Raw genomic sequence first — 23,151 nt, forward strand, 5'->3', positions numbered from 1 at the left:
TCCCATGTCTATGTACAGTTGAAGTCGGAAGTTTACATACACCTTAGCCAAATACATTTACACGCAGTTTTTCACAATTCCTGACATTGAATTCTAGTAAAAATTCCCTGTCTTAGGTCAGTTAGGATCACCACTTTATTTTAAGATTGTGAAATGTCAGAATAATAGTAGAGAGTGATTTATTTCAGCTTTTATTTCTTTCATCACATTCCCAGTGGGTCAGAAGTTTACATACACTCAATTAGTATTTGGTAGCATTGCCTTTAAATTGTTTAACTTGGGTCAAACATTTCGGGTAGCCTTCCACAAGCTTCCCACAATAAGTTGGGTGAATTTTGGCCCATTCCACCTGACAGAGCTGATGTAACGGAGTCAGGTTTGTAGGCCTCCTTGCTCGCACACGCTTTTTCAGTTCTGCCCACAAATTTTCTATGGGATTGAGGTCAGGGCTTTGTGATTGCCACTCCAATACCTTGACTTTGTTGTCTTTAAGCCATTTTGCCACAACTTTGGAAGTATGCTTGGGTTCATCGTCCATTTGGAAGACCCATTAAAAAATATATATATATTTCACCTTTATTTAACCAGGTAGGCCAGTTGAGAACAAGTTCGGGATGGGAGGGATTTTTATCGGGACGGGACAGGAAAGTTCCGGGTTTATAGAAGTTTTGCGGAATCAGGACAGTACGGGAAAATTTTGACAAGACTGGACTGGAATACATTTTCCCTCCTGTGTCAACCTGTCGATGACATACAACAACAAATGCACCCTCTCAGCACATCGTGCTCCTGTCACCTGTTGGCCATTTCTATACCTCTGTATTGATAGATTGCCTGATATGCAGAAGTGGTGAATATCAACATAGTTAGGTTGCTTAGTCTCAACACCACGCGTTCCTGAGTCAGGTGTGTTAATACTGGGCTGGAACAAAAGCATGCACACCCTGTAGCTCTATACTTCTCTCCACTATATAATATATGGTAGTACCTAATATCGGCATGTTCTCTGTCCGCTTCTCTAGGAGGCCTATAAGCAGGTGACATCACCGCCCAAGCCCCCCCGCGCTCACGACTGGAAGCTGCTGGTGAAGAATATCCGGGTGACATGTAAGGAGCAGGAGGACGGTGCTGCAGGTGAGGGACACAACTGGATCACAACAAGGTTCAACCATGAATACATGGGCAAAACAATGAAGTGTTGCTACAGCGCCACATGTGCCTCATGTTGAGGTGGCTGCAAGCAGAGAAAACAGTAGCATGGACCTCAAGGAGCCGCTGAGACTTGTTATTTTCTGACATCAGTTGAACCTATTGAAGCCTACTCACTGTGGTTCCAAACTCTCCTACAGTAGCAGGGCTGTCAGAGCTGCAGATCATCAGCCACAGCGTCTCTCCCTGTATACATTACTGTTGATAGTTAGATGTGTAGTGTTCAGCACTTCTCTCCCCAGTTGCTTCTTTTTCATTAAAGCTAAGAGGACAACTACTGATAGGGTTTATTGTTTAAATGTGCAGTGTGGCATAAAGCCAAGGAGGCAGCAGCTATGCAATAGCCAGGGCAACTTGTGTCTCCACCAGTTGATACATTATTCATTCAGTTACAACCCTGATAGCCAGACTGACTTTCTCAGCCATTGACATGTATACTGATATTTCTAATATTGAGTTGCACCCCCCTTTTTCCTTAGAACAGCCTCAATTCGTCCGTGCATGGACTCTACAAGGTGTCGAAAGCGTTCCACAGGGATGCTGGCCGATGTTGATTTGAATTCTACCCACAGTTGTGTCAAGTTGGCTGGAAAAACCCAGCAGCGTTGCAGTTCTTGACGCACTCAAACCTGCCTGGCACCTGCTACCGTACCCTGTTCAAAGGCACTTAAATATTTTGTCATGCCCATTCACCCTCTGAATGGCACACATACGCAATCCATGTTTCAATTGTTTCCAGGTTTAAAAATCCATCTTTAACCTGTCTCCTCTTAATTTATACTGATTTGAAGTGGATTTAATAAGTGACATCAATAAGATATCTCAGCTTTCACCTGGATTCACCTGGCCAGTCTGTCATGGAAAGAGCAAGTGTTCCTAATGTTTTGTACACTCAATGTAAACGTACTGGTCACTACAAGTAACCATCTTGCTATTAACCCTTCTGCAATTTCTGGCAGCCCTGCGAAAATCTAATTTACTTAACAATAAAAAACATTAGTCCATCTGTTTCAGCTAGAGAGATCTGTTTTTTTTTTGCATGAGCTGCTTCTCAATCTACCTCATCCGCCAATATCTCCCTTCCACATCTGCGGTGAAAGGTGACAGAGCTAAATCTGTTTGTCAGACCATGAGACATCCCGAAAATCGGTCTTCTCACGAAAACCATACGTTTTGGCCTACAAACTATTATGACCCTCTGGACATTTTCAAGACTAGGAACAAGACTCATCTGAAAGTACCAGTTAAAAAAAGAATGGAAGTGTATATGTATGGGTATAGTTTAGTGCCTAAAATAAGGGGTTAAATACATGTCCCAAAATATATACTGTAGCAGTCAAAAGTTTGGACACACCTACTCATTCAAGGGTTTTTCTTTTTGTACAATTTTCTACATTGTAGAATAATAGTGAAGACCTCAACACTATGAAATAACACATATGGAATAATAATGTAACCAAAAAAGTGTTAACCTCTCTGGGCTAGGCGGGACGAATTCGTCCCACCTACGTAACAGCCACTTGCAGCCTGTGGCGCGATTTTCAAAACCTTAAAAATCCTATTACTTCAATTTCTCAAACATATGACTATTTTACAGCTATTTAAAGACGAGACTCTCGTTAATCTAACCACACTGTCCGATTTCAAAAAGGCTTTACAATGAAAGCAAAACATTAGATTATGTCAGCAGAGTACCAAGCCAGAAATAATCAGACACCCATTTTTCAAGCCAGCAAATAATGTCACCAAAACCCAGAAGACAGCTAAATGCAGCACTCACCTTTGATGATCTTCATCAGATGACAACCCTAGGACATTATGTTATACAATACATGCATGTTTTGTTCAATCAAGTTCATATTTATATCAAAAACCAGCTTTTTACATTAGCATGTGACGTTCAGAACTAGCATACCCCCGCAAACTTCCGGGGAATTCGCTAACATTTTACTAAATTACTCACGATAAACGTTCACAAAAAGCATAACAATTATTTTAAGAATTATAGATACAGACCTCCTCTATGCACTCGATATGTCCGATTTTAAAATAGCTTTTTGGTGAAAGCACATTTTGCAATATTCTAAGTACATAGCCCAGGCATCACGGGCTCGCTATTTAGACACCCGGCAAGTTTAGCACTCACCATAATCATATTTACTATTATAAAAGTTTGATTACCTTTTGTTGTCTTCGTCAGAATGCACACCCAGGACGTCTACTTCAATAACAAATGTTGGTTTGGTCCAAAATAATCCATCGTTATATCCGAATAGCGGCGTTTTGTTCGTGCGTTCCAGACACTATCCGAAATGGTAAAGAAGTGTCGCGCGCATGGCGCAATTCGTGACAATAAAATTCTAAATATTCCATTACCGTACTTCGAAGCATGTCAACCGCTGTTTAAAATAAATTTTTACGCCATTTTTCTCGTAGAAAAGCGATAATATTCCGACAGGGAATCTCCTTTTCGGCAAACAGAGGAAAAAATCACAAAGGCGGGGGCGGTCGGGTCACGGGCATAAGCCCAGAGTCCCTTGATCGGCCACTTGAGAAAGGCGATAATGTGTTTCAGCCTGGGGCTGGAATGACGACATTCTGTTTTTTCCCGGGCTCTGAGAGCCTATGGAATACGTGGGAAGTGTCACGTTAGAGCAGAGATCCTTAGTAAAAGATAGAGATGGAAAAGAAGTTCAAGAAATGGTCAGACAGGCCACTTCCTGTAAAGGAATCTCTCAGGTTTTGACCTGCCATTTGAGTTCTGTTATACTCACAGACACCATTCAAACAGTTTTAGAAACTTTAGGGTGTTTTCTATCCATATGTAATAAGTATATGCATATTCTAATTACTGGGTAGGAGTGGTAACCAGATTAAATCGGGTATGTTTTTTATCCAGCCGTGTCAATACTGCCCCCTAGCCCTAACAGGTTAAACAAATCAAAATATATTTTATATTTGAGGTTCTTCAAAGTAGCCACCCTTTGTCTTGATGACAGCATTGCACAGTCTTGGCATTCTCTCAACCCGCTTCATGAGGTAGTGACCTGGAAGGCATTTCAATTAACAGGTGTGCCTTAAAAGTTAATTTGTGGAATTTCTTTCCTTAATGCATTTGAGCCAATCAGTTGGGTTGTGACAAGGTACAGTAGGGGTGGTCTACAGAAGATAGCCCTATTTGGTAAAAGACCAAGTCCATATTATGGCAAGAACAGCTCAAATAAGCAAAGGGAAATGACAGTCCATCATTACTTTAAGACATGAAGGTCAGTCAATCCTGAATATTTCAATAACTTTGAATGTTTCTTCAAGTGCAGTCGCAAAAACCATCAAGCGCTATGATGAAACTGGCTCTCATGAGGACCGCCACAGGAGAGGAAGACCCAGAGTTACCTCTGCTGCAGAGGTTCATTCTAGTTACCAGCCTCAGAAATTGCAACCCAAATAAATGCTTCAGAGTTCAAGTAACAGACACAGATCTCAACATCAACTGTTCAGAGGAGACTGTGTGAATCAGGTTTTCATGGTTGAATTGCTGCAAGGAAACCACTACTAAAGGACACCAATAGTAAGAAGAGAGTTGCTTGGGTCAAGAAACACGAGCAATGGACATTAGACTGGTGGAAATCTGTCCTTTGATCTGATGAGTCCAAACTGGAGATTTTTGGTCCCAACCGCCGTGTCTTTGTCAGATACAGAATAGGTGAACGGATGATCTCCGCATGTATGGTTCCCACCATGGAGGAGGTGTGATTGTTTGGGGGTGCTTTGCTGGTGACACTGTCGTGATTTATTTAGAATTCAAGGCACACTTAACCAGCATGTCTACCACAGCATTCTGCAGCGATACACCAGTCCCACTAAGCACAAACTAGATGGGATGGTATTTGTTTTTCAACAGGACAATGACCTAAAACACACCTCCAGGGTGTGTAAGGGCTATTTGACCAAGGAGAGTAATGGAGTGCTGCATTAGATGACCTGGTCTCCACAATCACCCAACCTTAACCCAATTGAGATGATTTGGGATGAGTTGGACCGCGGAGTAAAGGAAAAGCAGCCAACAAGTATTCAGCATATGTGGGAACTCCTTCAAGACTGTTGGAAAAGCATTCCTCATGAAGCTGGTTTAGAGAATGCCAAGAGTGTGCAAAGCTGTCATCAAGGCAAAGGGTGGCAACTTTGAAGAATCTAAAATATGTTCCATGTAGTGAATCTTTTATTCAATGCATTTCTATGGGCTAATAGCAGTAATGCCCCCCCAAAAATATGTTTATGCCTAAACTAAAGTGTTCAGACCATAGAAATAGAATGAACTCATTCTAATACTGTAGGTTCAGACATCCAACGTCAATTACAATTTTATTTAGTTTTCCAACAATTAATTGAACGTAGACTTAATCTAATGTTCAAACATCATAATGCTCATGACTTGGGTTGTCAGTGTACTGTACCAATCAACCCCAATGTTTGATTTGTATGCGGCCGTGCATTTCTGTTGAACTCCTCTTCTGTTGTTTGCACTTGGCAGGCAGTATGAATCCCCTGTGTGTGCTGCAGCTAGACGACCCTCCACAGAAACTCTCCACTTCAGTCCAACAGAACACAGCCAGCCCAGCCTGGGACCAGCCCTTCATCTTGTGAGTCCAGACTCGAGATCCACTGCTGCTGCCAGAGAGTCTTTACAGAGCCATTTTTATATGGAAATCAAAAATGAAGCTAATAGACATTATAGTGTCATGTGAGCTCAATCTCTTAGTAAACACTTGCCACCCAGTCGCACAATATCCAACCTACAGTCCCTCTCGCTCCCTCATTGTCTTCCTGTTGCTCGTTATCAGTTTTGTAAATGTTCCTCTTTCTCTCACCAAGTGAGCTGAATGGACGATCAAAAGAGCTCAATATTCAGCTGCTGGATAATGGGAATCCTCAGGAGAGTAAGTATATATTTGTTGTGTATCTCTAAATTTAGGCACAGGGAGAGGTAAGGACACTAATACTATGTCTGATACACACCCACAATATTTGAATTTAAGAACAATTAAAGCTTTTTATCATGTCTGATAGTCTTAAAATGTTGTCATTTTACTCATACTGTGATTTATTGTTGTTTGTGAGCAAAATTATACAGTTGAAGTCGGAAGTTTACATACACCTTAGCCAAATACATTTAAACAAAATGTTTCACAATTCCTGACATTTAATCCTAGTAAAAATTCCCTGTCTTAGGTCAGTTAGGATCACCACTTAATTTTAAGAATGTGAAATGTCAGAATAATAGTAGAGAGAATTGTTTCTTTCAGCTTTTATTTCTTTCATCACATTCCCAGTGGGTCAGAAGTTTACATACGCTCAATTAGTATTTGGTAGCATTTTCAGTTCTGCCCACAAATGTTCTATAGGATTGAGGTCAGGGCTTTGTGATGGCCACTCCAATACCTTGACTTTGTTGTACTTAAGCCATTTTGCCACAACTTTGGAAGTATGCTTGGGGTCAATGTCCATTTAGAAGACCCATTTGCGACCAAGCTTTAACTTCCAGACTGATGTCTGGAGATGTTGCTTCAATATATCCACTTAATTTTCGTTCCTCATGATGCCATCTATTTTGTGAAGTGCACCAGTCCCTCCTGCAGCAAAGAAACCCCACAACATGATGCTGCCACCCCGTGCTTCACGGTTGGGATGGTGTTCTTCGGCTTGCAAGCCTCCCCATTTTTCCTCCAAACATAATGATGGTCATTATGGCCAAACAGTTCTATTTTTGTTTCATCAGACCAGAGGACATTTCTCCAAAAAGTACGATATTTGTCCCCATGTGCAGTTGCAAACCGTAGTCTGGCTTTTTTATGGCGGTTTTGGAGCAGTGGCTTCTTCCTTGCTGAGCGGCCTTTTAGGTTATGTCGATAGACTCATTTTACTGTGGATATAGATAATTTTGTACCTGTTTCCTCCAGCATCTTCACAAGGTCCTTTGCCGTTGTTCTGGGATTGATTTTCACTTTTCGCACCAAAGTACATTCATCTCTAGGAAACAGAATGCGTCTCCTTCCTGAGCGTTATGACGGCTGCGTGCTCCCATGGTGTTTAAACTTGCGTACTATTGTTTGTACAGATGAACGTGGTACCTTCAGCGTTTGGAAATTGCTCCCAAGGATGAACCAGACTTGCGGAGGTCTACAATGTTTTTACGGAGGTCTTGGCTGATTTCTTTTGATTTTCCCATGATGTCAAACAAAGAGGCACTGAGTTTGAAGGTAGGCCTTGAAATACATCCACAGGTACACCTCCAATTGACTCAAATGATGTCAATTAGCCTATCAGAAGCTTCTAAAGCCATGACATCATTTTCTGGAATTTTCCAAGCTGTTTAAAGGTACAGTCAACTTAGTGTATGTAAACTTCTGACCCACTGGAATTGTGATACAGTGAATTATAAGTGAAATAATCTCTCTGTAAACAATTGTTGGAAAAATTACTTGTTTCATGCACAAAGTAGATGTCCTAACAGACTTGCCAAAACTATAGTTTGTTAACAAGAAATTTGGAGTGGTTGAAAAACGAGTTTTAATGACTCCAACCTAAGTGTATGTAAACTTCCGACTTCAACTGTATGTATGAAGTCTTGTTATAGCAAACTGATTCGGATGTGTTGTCTTCCTGACAGACTCCTTAATGGGTCAAGTGTTCGTGCCTTTTGATCTGGTGAAGAAGCAACCCAAAGGACAGCAAACATTTGCCCTCATATCCAATGACCAAGTGACTGGGTCACTTACTGCTGAGGTAAGATAACTACCTTTTTTAAGGCCCAGTGTGTTTTATATATATTTTCACACTATGAGGTAGGAATAATACTGTGAAAATTATGATAATGCCCTTTTACTGTAAGAGCTGTGAGAAAAGATCACCTGAAATGTCAGCCTGTTTTGGTGGGATGGAGTTTTGACCTACCTGGTGACATCCCCAGGTGGTAAGTTGGTTAACAGACCAATAAGAAAGAGTTCCAAACCTCTCTGCCAATAACAGCTAGTTTTCCGCTCCTCACTCCCAGACCGTCTTAGCAAAATTCTTGCTTGTCAAATTGCTCTTAGCTAAGAAGCTATTTTTGTTTCTTTTTGGCCATTTTATTGAAAAGATTCACAGTAAGTTACTTAATTGTTACCCAGAAATTATTTGATGTAGAAATAAAAATATTTGCTTTGGACATTTTAACTTCTTAATACATATCAAATTCATATCTAATACCTTACCGTTTTACACAATGAATCATGTCATTCCATCCTTTCTCTCGTCCCCAAGTTTACCTATTTGGAACCTAGTGAAGTGCGGTCGTGGCAGCCCCCTACTCCAGCCCCCACTAAGAGAGTGGAGATGGACCGCACGGTCATGCCCTGCGGTACTGTGGTCACCACAATCACTGCAGTGAAGAGTAAACCAGCTCGACCACTACTGTCTGCACTCAGCAAAAATCCAACCCAGCGTACGTATTGAGTCTTTAACAATAGAATTAACGTTTAAGATGGAACCCCAAAAGTATGACAGCAGGTAACCTTGCGATTAAGAGCTTTGGGCCAGTTACCGAAAGGTCACTGGTTCGAATCCTGAGCCAACTAGATGGAAAATCTTTTAATGTGCCCTTGAGCAAGTCACTTAACCTGAATTGCTCCTGTAAGTCTCTCTGGATAAGAGGGTCTGCTAATAGACTAAAATGTCAATGTATGGCAATAATTTGGAGGTAATATAGTCCTCCTTGTCCACATACTATCGACAACTATTCTCTGGGGATTTCATGTTCAGGCTTTTGGACTTTCTTGTCTAGGCATTACTATGAGATGTTGCTTACAGGAGATGGGCTCAGCTTATTTTAAATCAAATGTATAGAATGCAATTACTGGTATTATTGTCAATAAAATGATAAGGATTTTATCCAAGTGATCTTGTATGTTTTCAGAGACCCCCTTGAAGCCTCCCAGCGGCACCAAGTCCAAGCTGTCGTCTCGGAGGGTGTCAGAGCAGCCATCCATGCTTGGGACGATGGGGAGCAAGGCCCTGTCCTCCTCCGACACAGAACTGCTCATGCTCAATGGGTCCGATCCCGTGGCAGAAGCCGCCATCCGCCAGCTCCACGAGTCAGCCAAGCAGAAGCTCAAGTCCCCGGTCAAGAAGAGCACCATCATCATCTCAGGAGTGGCCAAGGTACCATAATAATACGTAAGATTTGGTTAGGGCTTTTCTGAAACCCTAAGACACGAACTCAAAGGCATACCATACAGAGCAGCTCGACAGCAGCTCAGCAGTACACTCCAAGGTCAAATGGGGGATGCTTATATTTGCCCATTTTCACTGCATTTGCAAGTGGGTAAGCCGCACAAGTGTGAAATGCAAATGTTTTTTGCATATCCAAACCCTCACTGAGACACCCACAAAGATTGGTGTCACAATCAGGGATCAGCCATTATTGATGGCGACCCTGGAGCAGTTAGTTAAGTGCCTTGCTCAAGGGCAGAGCAAACATTTTTTTCATGTTGTTGGCTTGGGGATTCAAACTAGCAACCTTTTGGTTACTGGCCCAAAGCTCTAACCGCTAGGCTACTTTCTACCTCTTAGAGTCTCTTCTTTTTGAAATGTTAAGAGTGGGTTTTCTATTCTGTACTCCATTTCCTAGACCCCTCTTTCTCAGGATGATGAGATGGCCTTGATGGTGGGCTACGCTGCTGCGATGGATGCCTCCATGTCGGAGCAGGGTTCTCAGGAGATTTCTGTGGCAACTGCATCAGTAGTAGGAGCCAGTAGCAACCCCCCGGCGGCGTGGTCGGAATCCCAGGAGTGCCCCAGTGGAGTGGCCCAGGCTCAAGCCCAGCAGGCCCCGGAGGACTGGGAGAGCCAAGCAGACGAGGACCCAGACAGGGATGCAGATAAAACCTCCATGTCCCTCTGCATCTCAGAGTCAGGCTCCAAAAAGAGCAGGGGTGAGAGTTTATCGGATGGTGCCCTATGCCGGCACTGTGGCAAATCTTTAAGATCTTATTGTTGTGTCTATTTTTAGCCTTATTCTCTCCTAAAATATTCTACCGGGCATATCACTTTGGTAACTCTCTTACTCTACTCACGTCCTTATGATCCTGGTCACCACTCCAGTCTGTTATTTTTAGTGTCTGTCTCTCTCTCTTTCCATCTTGTTGATCTGATTTCTCATTTTTCCTTCCTCCTATCTCCACCCTTCCCTTGTCTCTTTATTCTTTGCCATCTTAAAGAGGATACCATTGCTAACCAGAAATGTTTTCCTGAAGAGTAAGTTACCTCACAGCAGCTGTTAGTAGCTTGGTACAGTAGAGACTAGCATGCTATCCATCTATGAAATGTGACATTCACATTTTCTTTCAGATGGTATAACATCTTTTAGGCTGCAACAGCTCCAAGCTGAGTTGTAGGAGCAGTTTTAGGTGCATTTCTATCAAGGTCGGTGCTATTTTTCAAGACCAGAGTTGGGGCTGGGCAATATGGCCTAAAAATCATATCTCAACGATTCACAATAAATATATCACTTAAAAAAAATATTTTCTCTAAATAAGCTTTGTTGTACAATTAAAGGTCAAATACACTGCATTATTAATGATCTAAAGAATTTCCGGTTTGTGAAATGATATCCTTTTTTGCAATAATCACTATGAAATCTAGTGAAAATGTGTTTTTTGTTACAAATTTAACTAGAACCGTGCATAATGCACATTCACTAATAATGACTAACTTCTTGTAGCAGGCATAACAGAAAATGAACACGGGTTTCATAAACAATCTTTCAAGCACAAGCCCATGTAGAAGTGAGTAACCAGCTAATCTTTATATTTGAAGTTTAGCCAACTTGGAACAACAGTGCATTCGGAAAGTATTCAGACCGCTTGATTTTTTTTTCCCCACATTTTGTTACGTTACAGCCTTATTCTAAAATTGATTAAATCGTTTTTTTCCTTCATAAATCTACACACAATACCCATAATGACGGACAAACATTTTTTTTTTTTTTTTTGCACACAAAGTAAATAAATAAAATATCACATTTATGTAATTATTCAGACCCTTTACTCAGACCTTTGGTAGCAATACAGCCTCGATTCTTCTTGGGTATGACGCTACAAGCTGGGCAAACCTGTATTTGGGGAGTTACTCCCATTCTTCTCTGCAGATCCCCTCAAACTCTGTCAGGTTGGATATTGTCAGATATTCGATCGGGTTCAAGTCCGGGCTCTGGCTGGGCCACTCATGGACATTCAGAGACTTGTCCCGAAGCCACTCCTGTGTTGTGTTGGCTATGTGCTTAGGATCGTTGTCCTGTTGGAAGGTGAACCTTTGCCCCAGTCTGAGGTTTTCATCAAGGATCTCTCTGTACTTTGCTTTGTTGATCTTTCCCTCGATCCTGACTAGTCTTCCAGTTCCTGCCGCTGAAAAAGATCCCCACAGTTTGATGCTGCCACCACCATGCATTACTCTATGGATGGTTGCCAGATTTCCTCCAGATGTGACGCTTGACATTCAGGCCAAAGAGTGCAACCTTGGTTTCATCAGACCAGAGAATCTTATTTCTTATGGTCTGAGAGTCCTTTAGGTACCTTTTGGTAAACTCCAAGCGGGCTGTCATGTGCCTTTTACTGAGAAGTGGCTTCCGTCTGGCCACTATACAATAAATGCCTGATTGGTGGAGTGCTGCAGAGATGGTTGTCCTTCTGGAAGGTTCTCCCATCTCCACCGAGGAACTCTGGCGCTCTGTCAGAGTGACCATCAGGTTCTTAGTCACCTCCCTGACCAAGGCCCTTCTTCCCTGATTGCTCAGTTTGGCCGGGCGGCCAGAGTCTTGGTTGTTCCAAACTTCCATTTAAGAATGATGGAGGCCACTGTATTCTTGGGGGCCTTCAATGCTGCAGACATTTTTGGTACCCTTCTCCAGATCTGTGCCTTGACACAATCCTGTCTCGGAGCTCAACGGACAATTCCTTCGGCCTCATTGCTTGGTTTTTGCTCTGACATGCATGTGGGACCTTATATAGACAGGTGTGTGCCTTTCCATATCATGTCCAATCAATTGATTGTACCTCAGGTGGACTCCAATCAAGTTGCAGAAACATCTCAAGGATGATTAATGGTAATAGGATGCACCTGAGCTCAATTTAGACTCTCATAGCAAAGGGTCTGAATACTTCTGAAAATAAGGTATTTCTGTTTTTTTTTTTAATAAATTAGCAACATTTCTAATCCTTTTTTCACTTTGTCATTATGGGGTATTGTGTGTAGATTGATGACCATTTTTTTATTTAATCAGTTTTAGAATAAGGCTGTAACGTAACAAAAATGTTGAAAAGGGGGAGAGAGAGCGAGAGAGCTTAACTAGCGTCTCCCGGTATGATGCAGTCAAGACGGGTACAATGTAATCAAATTTGATGATAAATAACCTAGCTATGGCAGCTATTAGTCTACTATAACGCAAGTTGGCTTGTTTGGTTGGGTGCTGTCTCTCCCTGCTCCCTGTTTCACTCGCTCACAGTAACTTACGGCTCCTCCCCCACTTGCTAGAGCGGCCATCCTCTCTACCTCCTCTCCGCTTAATAACGTAGCTTAAGAAATTACTTTTCTGCGGCTTCTCTTTTTTTTATTTTTTTATTTAACCAGGTAGGCCAGTTGAGAACAAGTTCTCATTTACAACTGCGACCTGGCCAAGCTAAAGCAAAGCAGTGTGACAAAATCAAACAACAGAGTTATACACAAACAAACGTACAGTCAATAACACAATAGAAAAAATGTATGTACATTGTGTGCAAATGTAGGGAGGTAGGCAATAAATAGGCCATAGAGGCAAAATAATTACAATTTAGCATTACTACTGGAGTGATGGATGTGCAGATGATGATGTGCAAGTAGAGATACTGGGGTGCAAAAGAGCAAGAGGGTAAGTAATAATATGGGGATGAGGTAGTTGGTTGTGCTATTTACAGATTGGCTATGTACAGGTAAAATGATAGGTAAGCTGCTCTGACAGCTGATGCTTAAAGTTAGAGAGGGAGATATAAGAATCCAGCTTCAGAGATTTTTGCAATTCGTTCCAGTCATTGGCAGCAGAGAACTGGAAGGAAAGGTGGCCAAAGGAAGTGTTGCCTTTGGGGATGACCAGTGCAATATACCTACTGGAGCGCGTGCTACGGGTGGGTGTTGCTATGGTGACCTGTGAGCTGAGATAAGGTGGGGCATTACCTAGCATAGACCTATAGATGACCTGGAGCCAGTGGGTTTGGCGACGAATATGTAGTGCGGGCCAGCCAACGAGAGCTTATAGGTCGCAGTGGTGGGTAGTATATGGGGCTTTAGTAACAAAACGGATGGCACTGTGATAGACTACATCCAATTTGTTGAGTAGAGTGTTGGAGGCTATTTTGTAAATTATATCGCCGAAGTCAAGGATCGGTAGGATAGTCAGTTTTACGAGGGTATGTTTGGCAGCATGAGTGAAGGAGGCTTTGTTGCGAAATAGGAAGCTGCTTCTAGATTTGATTTTGGATTGGAAATGTTTGAGTCTGGAAGGAGAGTTTACAGTCTAACCAGACACCTAGGTATTTGTAGTTGTCCACATATTCTAAGTCAGAGCCGTGCAGAGTAGTGATGCTAGTCAGGCAGGAGAGTGCGGGCAGCAATCGGTTGAAGAGCATGCACTTAGTTTTACTTGCGTTTTAAAAGCAGTTGGAGGCCTCGAAAGGAGTGTTGTATAGCATTGAAGCTCGTTTGGAGGTTTGTTAGCACAGTGTCCAAAGAAGGGCCAGATTTATACAGAATGGTGTTGTCTGTGTAGAGGTGGATCAGAGAATCACCAGCAGCAAGAGCGACATCATTGATCAAATCAAAGTTTATTTGTCACGTGCGCTGAATACAACAGGTGTAGTCCTTACAGTGAAATGCTTACTTACAGGCTCCTACCAATAGTGCAAAAAAGGTGTTAGGTGAACAATAGGTAAATAAAGAAATAAAAAGACAGGCTATATACAGTAGCGAGGCTATATACAGTAGCGAGGCAACATACAGACACCGGTTAGTCAGGCTGATTGAGGTAGTATGTACATGTAGATATGGTTAAAGTGACTATGCATATATGATGAACGGAGAGTAGCAGTAGCAGATAGCGCGGTTAGCCAATGTGGGGGAACACTGGTTGGTCGGCCCAATTGAGGTAGTATGTACATGAATGTTTTGTTAAAGTGACTATGCATATATGATAAACGGAGAGTAGCAGCAGCATCGTAGAAAGAGGGTTTGGGGGGGGGCACACAATGCAAATAGTCCGGGTAGCCATTTGATTACCTGTTCAGGAGTCTTATGGATTGGTGTTAAAAACTGTTGAGAAGCCTTTTTGTCCTAGACTTGGCACTCCAGTACCGCTTGCCATGCAGTAGTAGAGAGAACAGTCTATGACTGGGGTGGCTGGGGTCTTTGACACTTTTTAGGGCCTTCCTCTGACACCGCCTGGTGTCGAGGTCCTGGATGGCAGGCAGCTTAGCCCCAGTGATGTACTGGGCCGTATGCACTACCCTCTATAGTGCCTTGCGGTCAGAGGCCAAGCAATTGCCGTACCAGGCAGTGATGCAACCATTCAGCATGCTCTCGATGTTGCAGCTGTAGAACCTTTTGAGGATCTCAGGACCCATGGCAAATCTTTTTAGTTTCCTGAGGGGAATGGGCTTTGTCGTGCCCTCTTCACGACTGTCTTGGTGTGTTTGAACCATTCTAGTTTGTTGTTGATGTGGACACCGAGGAACTTGAAGCTCTCAACCTGCTCCACTACAGCCCCGTCGATGAGAGTGGGGGCGTGCTCGGTCCTCCTTTTCCTGTAGTCCACAATCATCTCCTTAGTCTTGGTTACGTTGAGGGACAGGTTGTTATTCTGGCACCACACGGCCAGGTCTCTGACCTCCTCCCTATAGGCTGTCTCGTCATTGTCTGTGATCAGGCACTGTTGTGTCGCCTGCAAACATAATGATTGTGTTGGAGTCATGCCTGGCCATGCAGTCGTGGGTGAACAGGGAGTACAGGAGGGGACTGAGCACGCACACTTGGGGAGCTCCAGTGTTGAGGATCAGCGTGGCAGATGTTGTTACCTACCCTCACTACCTGGGGGCGGCCCGTCAGGAAGTCCAGGGTCCAGTTCCAGAGGGAGGTGTTTAGTCTCAAGGATCCTTAGCTTAGTGATGAGCTTTGAGGGTACTATGGTGTTGAACGCTGAGCTGTAGTCAATGAATTCTCACATAAGTGTTCCTTTTGTCCAGGTGGGAAAGGGCAGTGTGGAGTGCAATAGAGAATGCATCATCTGTGGATCTGTTTGGGCGGTATGCAAATTGGAGTGGGTCTAGGGTTTCTAGGATAATGGTGTTGATGTGAGCCATTACGAACCTTTCAAAGCACTTCATGGCTACTTACATGAGTGCTACGGGTCTGTAGTCATTTAGGCAGGTTGCCTTTGTTCTTGGGCACAGGGACTATGGTGGTCTGCTTGAAACATGTTGGTATTACAGACTCAATCAGGGACATGTTGAAAATGTCAGTGAAGACACCTGCCAGTTGGTCAGCACATGCCCGGAGCACACGTCCTGGTAATCCGTCTGGCCCCACAGCCTTGTGTATGTTGAACTCTTTAACCTGTTGGGTCTAGGGGGCAGCATTTGCACGTCTGGATAAAAAAAATGTACCCGATTTAATCTGGTTACTAATCCTACCCAGTAACTAGAATATGCATATACTTATTATATATGGATAGAAAACACTCTAAAGTTTCTAAAACTGTTTGAATGGTGTCTGTGAGTATAACAGAACTCATTTGGCAGGCAAAACCCTGAGACATTTTCTGACAGGAAGTGGATACCTGATGTGTTGTATTGACTTTAAACCTATCCCATTGAAAAACACAGGGGTTTAGGAATATTTTGGCACTTCCTATTGCTTCCACTAGATGTCACCAGCCTTTACAAAGTGTTTTGAGTCTTCTGGAGGGAGATCTGACCGAACAAGAGCCATGGAACGGTGATGTCCCATTAGACACCTGGCGCGCTAGTTCATGTTGGGTACCCTCGTTCCAATACGTTATAAAAGAGTATGCATTCGTCCACCTTGAATATTATTCATGTTCTGGTTAAAAAAGGCCCTAATGATTTATGCTATACAACGTTTGACATGTTTGAACGAACGGAAATATATTTTTTCCCCTCATTCATGACGAGAAGTCCGGCTGGCTTACATCATGTGCTAACGAGACGGAGATTTTTGGACATAAATGATGAGCTTTTTTGAACAAAACTACATTCGTTATGGACCTGTGATACCTGGAAGTGACATCTGATGAAGAGAATCAAAGGTAATGGATTATTTACATAGTATTTTCGATTTTAGATCTCCCCAACATGACGTCTAGTCTGTATCGCAACGCGTATTTTTCTGGGCGCAGTGCTCAGATTATTGCAAAGTGTGATTTCCCAGTAAGGTTATTTTTAAATCTGGCAAGTTGATTGCGTTCAAGAGATGTAAATCTATAATTCTTTAAATGACAATATAATATTTTACCAATGTTTTCTAATTTTAATTATTTAATTTCTGACGCTGACTTGACTGCCGGTTATTGGAGGGAAACGATTTCCTCAACATCAATGCCATAGTAAAACGCTGTTTTTGGATATAAATATGAACTTGATAGAACTAAAAATGCATGCATTGTCTAACATAATGTCCTAGGAGTGTCATCTGATGGAGATTGTAAAAGGTTAGTGCATCATTTTAGCTGGTTTTATGGTTTTGGTGACCCTGTCTTTGACTTGACAAAACATTACACACAACTCTTGTAAATGTACTGTCCTAACATACTCTAAATTTATGCTTTCGCCGTAAAACCTTTTTGAAATCGTAAAACGTGGTTAGATTAAGGAGATGTTTATCTTTCAAATGGTGTAACATAGTTGTATTTTTGAAAAATTTGAATTTTGACATTTATTTGGATTCAAATTTGCCGCTCTTGAAATGCACCTGCTGTTGATGGAGTGCACCACGGGTGGCACGCTAGCGTCCCACCTAGCCCCAAGAGGTTAAAGGTCCTACTCACGTCGCCTACGGAGATCGTGATCACACAGTCGTCCAGAACAGAGAAAAGAGAATTGAACCCTGTGGGGTGGGGTGGGGGGGGGGGGGGTTGAGCAAGTTTGCTACAGGGGTGCTGAGATGTTGGCTGGGGTATGGGTAGCCATGGCCAGCCATAGAAAAATGCTTATTGAAATGATCAATTATTGTAGATTTATCGGTGGGCAACTGGGAGGAGGTGCTCCTATTCTCAGTGCAGTGGGCAACTGGGAGGAGGTGCTCTTATTCTCCATGGACTGTACTGTGTCCCCAAACTTTTTGGAATTAGTGCTACAGGATGCAAATTTCTGTTTGAAAAAGCTAGCCTTAGCTTTCCTAACTGACTGAGTATATTGGTTCCTGAATTCCCTGAAAATGTGCATATCGCGTGGGCTATTCGATGCTAATGCAGAACACCACAGGATGATTTTGTGCTGGTCAAGGGCAGTCAAGTCTGGGGTGAACCAAGGGCTATATCTGTTCTTAGTTCTCCATTTTTTGAATGTGGCATGCTTATTTAAGATGGAGAGGAAAGCACTTTTAAAGAGCAACCAGGCGTCCTCTACTGACGGGATGAGGTCAGTATCCTTCCAGGATACCTGGGCCAGGTCGATTTGAAAGGCCTGCTCGCTGAAGTGTTTTAGGAAGCGTTTGACAGTGATGAGAGCTGGTCGTTTGACCTCGGACCAATTACACAGGCAGGCAATGAGGCAATGATCCTGGTTGAAGACAGCAGAGGTGTATTAGGAAGGGAAGTTGGTCAGGATGATATCTAAGAGGGTGCCCATGGTTACGGATTTAGGGTTGTACCTGGTAGGTTCCTTGATAATTTGTGTGAGATTGAGGGCATCTAGCTTAGATTGTAGGACTGCCGGGGTGTTAAGCATGTCCCAGTTTTGGTCACCTAACAGTACGAATTCTGAAGATAGATGGGGGGCTATCAATTCACGTATGGTGTCCAGGGCAAAGCTGGGGGCTGAAGGTGGTCTTTAACAAGCAGCAACGGTGAGAGACTTGTTTCTGGAAAGGTGAATTTTTTAAAGTAGAAGCTTGAATTGTTTTGGCACAGACCAGGATAGTATGACAGAACTCTGCAGGCTATCTCTGCAGTAGATTGCAACTCCGCCCCCTTTGGCAGTTCTATCTTGTCGGAAAATGTTATGGTTAGGGATGGAAATTTCATGATTTTTGGTGGCCTTCCTAAGCCAGGATTCAGACATGGCAAGGACATCTGGGTTGGCAGAGAGTGCTAAAGCAGTGAGGCTTCTAATGTTAACATGCATGAAACCAAGGCTTTTACGGTTACAGAAGTCAACAAATGAGAGCGCCTGGGGAATGGGAGGGGAGCTAAGTGCTGCAGGGCCTGGGTTAACCTCTACATCACCAGAGGAACAGAGGAGGAGTAGGATAAGGGTTCGGCTATAAGAACTGTTTGTCTAGTGCGTTCGGAACAGAGAGTAGAAGGAGCAGGTTTCTGGGCGCGAAAGAATAGATTCATGTCCTAATGTACTGACAAGGGTATGGTAGGATGTGAATACAGTGGAGGTTAACCTAGGCATTGAGTGACGATGAGACTCTTCCTAGAGCTGGCCACCCGGCCAAACTGAGCAATCGGGGGACAAGGGCCTTGGTCAGAGAGGTGGCCAAGAACCAGATGGTCCCTCTGACAGAGCTCCAGAGTTCCTCTGTGGAGATGGGAGAACCTTCCAGAAGGACAACCATCTCTGCAGCACTCCACCAATCAGGCCTTTATGGTAGAGTGGCCAGACGAAAGCCACTCCTCAGGAAAAGGCCCATGACAGCCTGCTTAGAGTTTGCCAAAAGGCACCTAAAGACTCAGACCATGAAAAACAAGATTCTTTGGTCTGATGTAACCAAGATTGATCTCTTTGGCCTGAATGCCAAGCGTCACGTCTGGAGGAAATGTGGCACCATCCCTACGGTGAAGCATGTTGGTGGCAGCAACTTGCTGTGGGGATGTTTTCAGGGACTGGGAGACTAGTCAGGATCGAGGGAAAGATGAACAGAGCAAAGTACAGAGATCCTTGGAAACTTGCTCAGGACCTCAGACTGAGACGAAGGTTCATCTTCCAACATGACAACAACCCTAAGCACACAGCCAAGACCACGCAGGAGTGGATTCGGGACAAGTCTCTAAATGTCCTTGAGTGGCCCAGCCAGAGCCCAGACTTGAACCCTATCAAACATCTCTGGAGAGACCTGAAAATAGCTGTGCAGCGACGCTCCCCATCCAACCTGACAGAACTTGAGAGGATCTGCAGAGGAAAATGGGAGAAATTCCCCAAATACAGGTGTGCCAAGCTTGTAGCTTCATACTCAAGAAGAATAGTGGCCGTAATCGCTGCCAAAGGTGCTTCAATAACGTCCTGAGTAAAGGGTGTGAATAATTATGTAAATGTGATTTTACATTTATTTTTAATACATTTCCAAAAATGTCTAAACCTGTTTTTGCTTTGTCATTATGGGGTATTGTGTGTAGATTTATGAAGGGGGGAAAAAACTATTTTAATCAATTTTAGTAGAAGGCTGGAACATAACAAAATGTGGCTTCAAAGACATTAACACTTGTAGGCTATAACAAATGAGCATTGTCTTGCAGTGACAGAACGATAATTGAGGAATTGCAAATAATGAATGATTACCTAGTTGGGCTAACAATTTTTTTTTTTTTTTTTTTTTTTTTACTTCTTGAGGTAGACCTACATCATCATCCTCTGCCTCCATCCCTACCTTTAGCCTGCTCTGATGATTTTCATATAAGCATTGTAGGCTACTCGACTGTGTCCAGAAAATGTCTAACTGCCCACAAACTGAATAGCCTTATTCTAGCTGGCTACTCGACAGCGATGCTGTCCATTCAGCCACACCCCATGGAGCTCCACTATGCCTACCTGTACCGAGGCGCTGTCCATTCAGCGGTGCTGAATCACAGGCACGTCCTTAATGTGTCGATTTTTCTTCATTTCTTGGTGGAGTTTGTTTGTCTTTGTGTCCTTCCCGGTTATAGGCCTTAGGTCATTCCTTTGTGTGCCTTTTTATTTCAATGCATGTATAGGATTTATCTGGCATAGTTTGCATTCGCAGTCAGCTGTTTTATGCTCTGGTTAATTTCACATTGATGTCGGTATTTAAAGTGGGCATCGATAGCCTGTATTTTGCATCTGTCATTTTGCAGTGTATGCACTGCTCCACAAGTAGGCTAAATGAGTCAATGTAGCCTACAGTATGTATGATGAGTTTTGAGTAGTACGTTGTACAGGCCATTCCGCAGGCCTTGAAACCAAATACACTGCTCAAAAAAATAAAGGGAACACTTAAACAACACAATGTAACTCCAAGTCAATCACACTTCTGTGAAATCAAACTGTCCACTTAGGAACCAACATTGATTGACAATAAATTTCACATGTTGTTGTGCAAATGGAATAGACAACCGGTGGAAATTGTAGGCAATTAGCAAGACACCCCCAATAAAGGAGTGGTTCTGCAGGTGGAGACCACAGACCACTTCTCAGTTCCTATGCTTCCTGGCTGATGTTTTGGTCACTTTTGAATGCTGGCGGTGCTTTCACTCTAGTGGTAGCATGAGACGGAGTCTACAACCCACACAAGTGGCTCAGGTAGTGCAGCTCATCCAGGATGGCACATCAATGCGAGCTGTGGCAAGAAGGTTTGCTGTGTCTGTCAGTGTAGTGTCCAGAGCATGGAGGCGCTACCAGGAGACAGGCCAGTACATCAGGAGACGTGGAGGAGGCCGTAGGAGGGCAACAACCCAGCAGCAGGACCGCTACCTTCGCATTTGTGCAAGGAGGAGCAGGAGGAGCACTGCCAGAGCCCTGCAAAATGACCTCCAGCAGGCCACAAATGTGAATGTTTCTGACCGTTTGAGCAGACACAGACTCCATGAGGGTGGTATGTGGGCCCGACGTCCACAGGTGGTGGTTGTGCTTACAGCCCAACACCGTGCAGGCTTTTTGGCATTTGCTAGAGAACACCAAGATTGGCAAATTCGCCACTGGAGCCCTGTGCTCTTCACAGATGAAAGCAGGTTCACACTGAGCACATGTGACCGAGTCTGGAGACGCCGTGAAGAACGTTCTGCTGCCTGCAACATCCTCCAGCATGACCGGTTTGGCGGTGGGTCAGTCATGGTGTGGGGTGGCATTTCTTTGGGGGGCCGCACAGCCCTCCATGTGCTCGCCAGAGGTAGCCTGACTGCCATTAGGTACCAAGGTGAGATCCTCAGACCCCTTGTGAGACCATATGCTGGTGCGGTTGGCCCTGGGTTCCTCCTAATGCAAGACAATGCTAGACCTCATGTGGCTGGAGTGTGTCAGCAGTTCCTGCAAGAGGAAGGCATTGATGCTATGGACTGGCCCGCCCGTTCCCCAGACCTGAATCCAATTGAGCACATCTGGGACATCATGTCTCGCTCCATCCACCAAAGCCACGTTGCACCACAGACTGTCCAGGAGTTGGCGGATGCTTTAGTCCAGGTCTGGGAGGAGATCCCTCCGCCACTTCATCAGGAGCATGCCCAGGCGTTGTAGGGAGGTCATACAGGCACGTGGAGGCCACACACACTACTGAGCCTCATTTTGACTTGTTTTAAGGACATTACATCAAAGTTGGATCAGCCTGTAGTCTGGTTTCCCACTTTAATTTTGAGTGTGACTCCAAATCCAGACCTCCATGGGTTGATAAATTGGATTTCCATTGATTATTTTTGTGTGATTTTGTTGTCAGCACATTCAACTATGTAAAGAAAAAAGTATTTAATAAGATTATTTCATTCATTCAGATCTAGGATGTGTTATTTTAGTGTTCCCTTTATTTTTTTGAGCAGTATATAAAGCTCATATTGGGGTGATAATGTCTGGGGGACATTTTGTTTTTGCTGTTCTCCAAATAATAGCATTTTAGAGTTTTTTTTAAAAGTTGTGTAGAAGTACAGTAAATGAGCTTCAACTGGTGGATGTATTTCTACACCCCACTCTGCCATACCTGAGGTTTTGCCGAACTGACACCACTGCCACCCCAAACACAGCAACCCCATCCCCAAACTACTTCCTGCGGCTATGTAGAGGACACCATTTCAGTTACTGTTGAATTATATTCATTTACGACAACCTCGTCTTGTTTTCTCCTCTTCCTCCCACCAGGAGGCGGCTTCCTGCAAAAGAGTGCCAAGCTGTTCTTCCGCCGGCGCCGCCAGTGCAAAGACCCGGGTATGAGCCAGTCGCACAACGACCTGGTGTACCTGGAGCAACCTGTGACGGTGGACCGAGAGAAACGCACGGCCACTTTCAGCCGGATGTTGAACCGCAAGCTGCTGCCCAAGAGCAAGAGCAAAGCCAACGGCTCCACAACCCAGACACCCACTCCCACCCTGGAGGAACAACACGCAGCCTGACTCCCCCTCCGATAGTTCTGGAGCCCCCCACGCCGCCATTCCTACCGCCTCTAACCCTTTCCTCAATCCTCCAGCCCCCCACTCCACCACCCCTACCACCCACTTCTTCCCCTCCTCTAGTCCTCCAGCCCCCCACTCCACCACCCCTACCACCCACTTCTTCCCCTCCTCTAGTCCTCCAGCACCCCCACTCCACCACCCCTACCACCCACTTCTTCCCCTCCTCTAGTCCTCCAGCCCCCCACTCCACCACCCCTACCACCCGCTTCTTCCCCTCCTCTAGTCCTCCAGCCCCCCACTCTACCACCCGCTTCTTCCCCTCCTCTAGGCCTCCAGCCCCCCACTCCACCACCCGCTTCTTCCCCTCCTCTAGG

General features: G+C 44.0%; 1 protein-coding gene across 4 annotated transcripts in view; it reads left to right on the plus strand.

Annotated features, from left to right (window-relative positions):
* Positions 1–22,949, plus strand: part of c2cd2 (C2 calcium dependent domain containing 2) — a 29,011-nt gene extending 6,062 nt beyond the window's left edge. For 2 of the 4 annotated variants that reach the window (XM_045717110.1, XM_014197354.2), the window contains 8 exons: positions 1,023–1,134; positions 5,741–5,849; positions 6,082–6,146; positions 7,877–7,992; positions 8,509–8,689; positions 9,161–9,405; positions 9,875–10,178; positions 22,527–22,948. In XM_045717110.1, the coding sequence (XP_045573066.1) occupies positions 1,023–1,134; positions 5,741–5,849; positions 6,082–6,146; positions 7,877–7,992; positions 8,509–8,689; positions 9,161–9,405; positions 9,875–10,178; positions 22,527–22,777 (1,383 nt within the window). In that variant the 3' untranslated portion in view covers positions 22,778–22,948. Of the gene's footprint in view, positions 1–1,022; positions 1,135–5,740; positions 5,850–6,081; positions 6,147–7,876; positions 7,993–8,508; positions 8,690–9,160; positions 9,421–9,874; positions 10,179–22,526 lie in introns of those variants that run through there. The other 2 variants (XM_045717109.1, XM_045717111.1) reach the window with 2 other exon arrangements.
* Positions 22,950–23,151: the final 202 nt, after the last annotated feature.

Source organism: Salmo salar, chromosome ssa04 (assembly GCF_905237065.1).
Source record: "Salmo salar chromosome ssa04, Ssal_v3.1, whole genome shotgun sequence".
Lineage (NCBI taxonomy): Eukaryota > Metazoa > Chordata > Actinopteri > Salmoniformes > Salmonidae > Salmo > Salmo salar.